The following is a 7,226-nucleotide window of genomic DNA, read 5'->3' on the forward strand; positions in this document are numbered from 1 at the left end:
CTTTCAGCAAGGAATTTGCATTTGCACTGTTACATTTTTATAAAGCTTTAATGTACATAAAAACCAGCTTCTTGTTTAAGTGAAAATAAATGGAAGGTTGTCTTTTTGCGCTAGTAATGTTGTGGAGTTGTATTTTGTCTCGCATCAATTATATCGTCAGTTATATCGTTATCGCAAATTTTCAAATATATATCGTGATAAATATTTTTGGCCATATCGCCCTGCTCTATGTATATATATGTATGTATATATATGTATGTATATGTATGTATATATATATATGTATGTATATATATGTATATATATATGTATGTATATGTATGTATATATATATGTATATATATGTATGTATGTATGTATATATATATGTATGTATGTATATATATATGTATGTATGTATATATATATGTATGTCAAATATTTATATATTTTTCCAGTGTAACAATGATTATGCGCAACAATGAAATAGACATTGCAGCAGGAGACATGCGCCTGGTTATTTTAGTTCATAAGAAGAGCAGCATTAAATTTCTTTGGCCAGTTTTAAGACAGCATCCTTCAGCCAACAACACTGATGGACTTTTAGGTGAGTGAAAAGTTCTTTTTTTTTTCAAATGTTGTATACCATTACTTGTGAAGTGTGTGCAGCATTTGCTTGCATCATATTATTATTACAAAAGTTTGCACCCAAAGGTGGTGCTTTCTGTAAAAAGAGCTTGTTGTGTGGATATTCAATGTTTGTTTGTTCTCACGTTCTTTTTCCAGCTCTAAAGTCAGCAGTTTATGAGGAGGTACAACAAGTTGCGACTACAAAACTAAAGATTAAAAACCAGGACATCAATGTTACTAGGTACATATCGTTTTTTGTTGTTGTTTATGGTATTTACCATATTTTATTATGTAAACATAAATGAAATTTTCCCCTCCCTTTCTTTTGTAGCGGCAATGCCAATGACTATAGCATTGCCTCTCCTCTCATGATGAACTGCTGGCTCACATCTGCTGACTCTGCCTTGCAGAGACCACTGGCCGATTTCATTGTTCCACAACTTTAAGTGGAAACAGTGAAAAAATATTTCATTTAAGAAGAGAAATTGAAAATACTTGCAACACCTGCTTCCAGCATGAACAAATAAAAATATCTTGGATTGTTTAATGACTCACAATTTTCATTTTATTGAAAAAATGTGTATGAAGTCAAACTAATACATCCAACTGTGTGAATTTCATTAAAAATAAAGATGAATGTCACGGCGGCGATGACGTGTGTGGCGTTTATTTACATAGTGGCAGTGGCAAAAACAGGAAGCTCTTATTTTTCTCTTCTCTCCGCGGAGCATCGGCCGCATCGCATCTGTTACTGTAGACAGTGATGGGGGTGTCACTGATCACCGATGAGGACCAGTCGCCGCTGCCTCCCATGCTTGTGGCGTCGGGAGAGCAGATCTCTTCCCCGTCCAAGTACAGAGGAACGCAGGGTTGCAGAGTGAAAGGTTCCATCTTGTCTGTGCATAGAAAAGTGTGTGCCGGCCCCTCTGTTTTTATTCTTCTCCCTCCACAGACCCCCCTCCCTCTAAGGGAGAAAACATAATTTTTTTTCCCACCGGATGCGATTAGTCACACATATGAGTAGTAATACGATGGCACTAGTTCAATATGGCGGCCAACCAAACCGGTGTTGTGCCAAAAAGTGATTGTCTGCCAAAAACTGATTTCCAAAGTTTCTGTGTATTTTTCATGTGTAATATCTTTACGTATGTTCGTAAATAGACTTCAGTGAACAGGGTTTACAAAGGGGTTATATAGAGAATTAAAAAATTATCCGTTTTTAAAGTATCTTTACAACTCTGTGTTATTGTACTTACATTATAACCAATCCGGTCCTTTATCCCCACTTAAAATATTTTTACAGAACTATTGTAATATTTGCTGCTATTTCTGCTGTCCTCTTGGCCAACTTACTCTTACAAAAGACATTTTTCATATTAATGAGATTTTTTTAAGTGCATAAATAAAGGTTATATAAAAGTCACTGCCAAAAACTGATTGCGCCTTCTACCTTGTTACACGAATGTTGTTTGTGGTTCAAGATGACTTTATGTCATCCATAAGGGATGCATTTGACATATGTTTCATATATTATAGCCCAACAAGTTATAGCAGTTTAAATACGAGCAATCAATTTTTGGCAAATACCGGAAATCAGTTTTTGGCAGACAATCACTTTTTGGCACAACACCAGATTGACAACCTGTTTGACCGGTTTCATGCATGTGCGCATGCACGTTCAGGTGTGCTCGGGGTATGCGAGTTCACGTGTGGAAACACACAGGGCGTCAGAGAGGTTATATGAGTTTATGTGTTTTTAACTGGGTTTTAATTTAAACAAACCATAGAGTTTTTAATTAAACTATTTTATCGCTTTGGCATGCCTCCACATTCAGTTATGCAGACATAGGTGTTCTTAAGAGCAATTCTTTGTTTTTGCGTGGAGGGGTGGAAGCCGTTTTGCTTCACAGTGCGCATCAACAAAGCTGGAATGCTTTTTATTTACATCTAGTCAAAAGTGTTGGTAACAGTGTTTTAATCACACTAATTTTGTGATTCTGACAATATCTCAGCATGCAGCGATGCAAGCATTTTATTTTAAAAATGGCACAAATGGGAATTTCTTCTGAATGGGTAATGTCAGCCTGTTCACAAGCGTTTCATTTAATCAAACCCCTAGTTTTTTACGCATCTACTGGGGTTTCTTTCAAGGGTTGATGTGATCATTTTATTTAAAAATCGGGATTTCGGAATGTTGAACTAAGAGGGAGACAGAGCCAGCTAGTTTTTTAACACAGTCAATGGTCACAAATAACATTCAGCCCTTTTGAAAATAAGCGCTATTGGGCTACTTCTAAAACACGTTGCACATGATGTCACCTTTTCCCCCAAAGCAGCCAGTATCGCTCTTTCAAACTAATTGTCTTTTAATCACACTCATTTTGTGATTCTGATGTCACAGCATGCAGTGATGCAAGCATTTTATTTATTTAAAAACGGATCAAACGGGAATTTCTTCCATAAGGGGTTTCATGGTTTTAGAGTAGTTTTTAACACAACAGATGGTCGCAAATAACATTCAGCTCTTTAGAAAATAAATGCTGCAGTGATACTTCTAAAACCAGTCGCACAGACCTGCTCCGTCTTTTCAACAGCCGGTTATTGTTTGAAATTGTTCAGAATTGCAAAAGCCCACCGCGGGTATCATTTAACTGTTGTGATTCCATAGGAAGACAAATGATAGGTGGATCACTTAGTTGTTGAGAGTACCATGCGAACAAGGGCCCAACTATTGTTTAAAGTGGCCAGTATCAGCTCTTTTTGTAATTCCTCGAGAAGGTAAAAGCCCCGCAGATGTACCAGTCGAGCAGGGTCTCGCCTATTTTCTGAAGTAGCCAGCAACATGCCCAGCAGGTGTATTGCCCCCAGACTTATCGGCCCCCCATCTATTGTTTTTGGAAGCACCCGGTCCTATATGAAGCGTTCCTCAGAGCGTGAGACCCTCGCCATTTCGCGTCAGGACCAGCGCCGGTGCAGACCATTTTCTACCCACACAGAGCGTTTCTGACAGGCTGGCGTTGCTTATGCATAAGAGAAAAGCAACAATACAACGCGGTTCTCTGCTCCAAGACATCGCGGGTCCTTTCACACAGTAAGCATGTGTGTTATAGCCGGCGCTTCATAAATGTCTGTTTTTAAAACGTGACTCATTTGTTGTCCAAAAACATTTCCTCTAAATTTGCAAAGTTACTGATTTAAAAATATATATTTTCAAATTTTTAGCTGGATGTCAAACATATGATAGACTCTTGAGCATGTTTATATAGCAAAATTCACAGTGGTATAACCATAAAAGATGCCCAACTGTGCACCAATGCACTCTATTGCAAGCTTTTAAACTGTATGCTGATAAGTGCATGAAGTATACCTTTAGAAAAAGATCCTGGTGTAGAAAGTAATATTAAATAAATTCTAACAAACGATTATCAAGCTTAAACGTGCTGCTGTTGTTCAGCCGCTGGTTTCCTCTTTCTGGTGCAACGTGGGCCAAAAACAAACGAGAGACGGACTCACGACAGAAAAGCAGATCAGCTGATCATTAATCAGTTTCATGATTGAAGTAGCAGCAAGAAGAGGGAGAGAGAGAGAGGCAGTCACTCCATATGTCGGTTGTTAAGCTTAACGTGGGAATGCTTTACAAACATTAAGAGATGAACTTACACACTTGCTTTACTTCTCTCTGGGATCACTTCCTCGGAGATGAAATGCCGGATTGGTAGCGAGGCTACAAATACACACAGCCGCTCTATCACGTGATGCACACTGCTCCGACATGCTACGGTTATGAGCTGAGTTACGCCGTGTCGCAAGTTTTGTGAGGTGCTTTTTTGATATTTAATGGATCGGATTACATTTTTTATTTTTCTCCGATATCCGATCCAGTAATTTACGTCAGTATCGGACCGGATACCGATACGTAATATCGGATCGGTCTATCTCTAATTTAAACCCTGTTATATTGTGTAGTATAATTAGTATACTTTATTTATCATCTTTATATATGTATATTTGAAGTGATCAGTTTTAAAAAATACAGCCACAGCAAAGGTATACAAACAATCAGTTCCAAGAAAGATTTGCATAGGTAAAAAGCCACCGGCATACCTTAAGGTAAAATCATAAGGTATGGTTGTACAACCATAAAAAGTCACTTTACCAGCTGGAGTTTGATCTTCATGAAGTGACGTGAAAACCAGGGTCAGTAGAGTGTCTGCATCACTGGAGAGGATACACAAATAACTGACTAACTGTCTCCTCAGATCTTCCCTAGCAAGATCCAGAGATACTTGAACTCTTCATTTGGCACTGAAAGTGTGTAAATAATTTGCAGCTTAGAGCCATGGCCTCAGACTTGAAGGTTCACATATCCTCACTTCAGTCATCTTCACACTTGACTGCAAACTGGTCCTCTACAAATTGGAAATAACCACATGACCATATCATGCACTAAATGAGACATAATCCACAAACCTTTTTGTATTTTGTCGACTCTATTTTCATAGATTTCATGAAAAGGAAAGCCCTGGTGGAGTGTAATGTGGACTGCTTAGGAAAACCAACCACTCCATTAGGGACTTGTCATTTTACAGGCACAGCTCTGTGCTCCAGCCTCAATAATTGAGATGCATCTATCTGGGACATTTCATACTCAATATTGTGTTGACATTCCGATGCAACTGGGAGTTGAGGATCTCTTAGACCTCTGCTCAACACTCCAAGTGTACCCTAACTCAATAGAGTGGGAGTTCTTAAGTAGTAGAATTTTTCAAAACACCCCAAGGGGAATTAAAGCGGTGTGATTTAAAATACAAAGTTCAGATGTGAATTGAAAAAGTGGATTGTTGGATGAGAACTTGACTTAAAAGATTGCTAAAGGTGATATTCATCATCAACTATAAGACAAACAACACAATCTCATGACAAACCATCCTGTGAAGTGGTAAGTAATTTTTGTAGTGGACCCTGAGCTGTGAATGCAGAAGATTTCAGGCTTGGAGTTGAATAATCACTGCATGCTGCAGTTAGGTACTGTATGTCTTAATTTTCCTGGTAATCTGTATTTATGATTCCTTTAATTCCAGAATATCTTCAGACTATATAGCACAGTAACTCTTGTAGTTTGAATGATTAGAGTTCTACAAACTGATTGCATATCTTCTCCCCATATTCTTTCCATTAGATTTCTGTGAACTAAATCTGGATCTAAACGCAATACACAGAAAACTCAAACTGTCTGATAACAACAGGAAGGTGGTGCATGTAGAAGAGGACCAGCAGTATGTTGATAATGATGAAAGATTTGATGATTGGCCTCAGCTGCTGTGTACCAACACTCTGACGGGTCGCTGTTACTGGGAGTTTGAGTGGAGTGGAGAGGTTCATATTGCAGTGGCTTACAAAGGAAGAAAACGGAAAGGAAACGGTGATGACAGCAGGTTTGGCAAAACTGATCATTCCTGGTGTTTGTACTGTGATGAGGGCGAATACTTTGCAACTCACAATTACAAATCAAGAGCCATCCCTGTCTCCTCCTCTGCCTGTTACAAAGTAGCAGTGTATGTGGACTGTCCTATGGGTATCGTGTCCTTCTATAACATAATCTCTGGCACACTGGTCCACCTCCACACCTTCAACACCACATTCACTGAACCTGTATACCCTGGGTTTAGAGTTGGGTTACGTGACTCTCATATCTACATCTGTGCTGACTCAGAAAACTGAACCTGAGCTCATAAAGTAGCAATATAACAAAGTTACTGAGCTACAGTAATATAACTGTCATCCATATATTATAAAATGCACAACATTATACATTTGAATGTGGTAAATGTTTCAAATGTGATTCAAATTACACCAACAGTCCACCAAAAGTCCTAGTGTCATCTTCTTAACTTCTAGATCATGCAGTAGTAGTGGAAATAGAAAACTGAGGAAAAATTTTTAGAAACAAGCAAAACATTTGATTAAGTGAAACGGTGGTTATAATATGTTTGCAATTCAAGTGCATAGTTCAGAGGCTTTTGGATAGGAATCCTGTAGCACCACCATCTGGCCAAAAATTACTGAAAAGCATCAGACAGAGCAGGAGTAGTTCAAAGTTCAGACTGGATTCAAAACAGTACCAAAAGTGAAGCTTCGGGATCACTTTGGATCAGACTGTACTGGACCTGTGAAGAATGAGATGAGAAGAGCATTAACGAACACTGATACAAGTTCATCACGTTGCTGTGTGATGATTTGACAGAGAACTCAAATGAAAGCAGCAATAAGGGAATATCAACACATTCTCTTATCAGCTCTGGTTTGAAGCTGCTATCAAAACATTAGATTGAGTTTGCAGAAGTCTACAGTCAGATTTTTGGAGCAAACACATCCAAGACTCAAAGCTGGAAGTCTTCTTTCCTTCCTTTAATTTGCTGAAGAATTTGAATATTCTACCAACAACTTCTGCTTCTTAAATTCTTTTTAAATCCATAAATATTTTATTCCAAATTGCAGTGGTTAGCGAGGCCTCCATGTCTGAACCTCCTGGTCAGCTGAGATCTTTACCTGTGCCTGTATAATCTGCTTTCATGTATAATAGAAAGATATAAATGAAGAATGAAAACTTTCCTCAA

At 38.3% G+C, this 7,226-nt stretch overlaps 1 protein-coding gene across 5 annotated transcripts in view; it reads left to right on the forward strand.

Moving 5' to 3' along the window:
- LOC101476146 (inter-alpha-trypsin inhibitor heavy chain H3-like) overlaps positions 1–1,260 on the forward strand; it is a 17,312-nt gene extending 16,052 nt beyond the window's left edge. For all 5 annotated transcript variants that reach the window (XM_076882368.1, XM_076882371.1, XM_076882369.1 and 2 more), the window contains 3 exons: positions 438–586; positions 766–850; positions 941–1,260. In XM_076882368.1, the coding sequence (XP_076738483.1) occupies positions 438–586; positions 766–850; positions 941–1,055 (349 nt within the window). In that variant the 3' untranslated portion in view covers positions 1,056–1,260. The remainder of the gene's footprint in view (positions 1–437; positions 587–765; positions 851–940) is intronic.
- The last annotated feature ends 5,966 nt before the right edge of the window (positions 1,261–7,226 follow it).

The sequence above is a fragment of the Maylandia zebra genome, linkage group LG3 (assembly GCF_041146795.1).
Source record: "Maylandia zebra isolate NMK-2024a linkage group LG3, Mzebra_GT3a, whole genome shotgun sequence".
Taxonomy (NCBI): domain Eukaryota; kingdom Metazoa; phylum Chordata; class Actinopteri; order Cichliformes; family Cichlidae; genus Maylandia; species Maylandia zebra.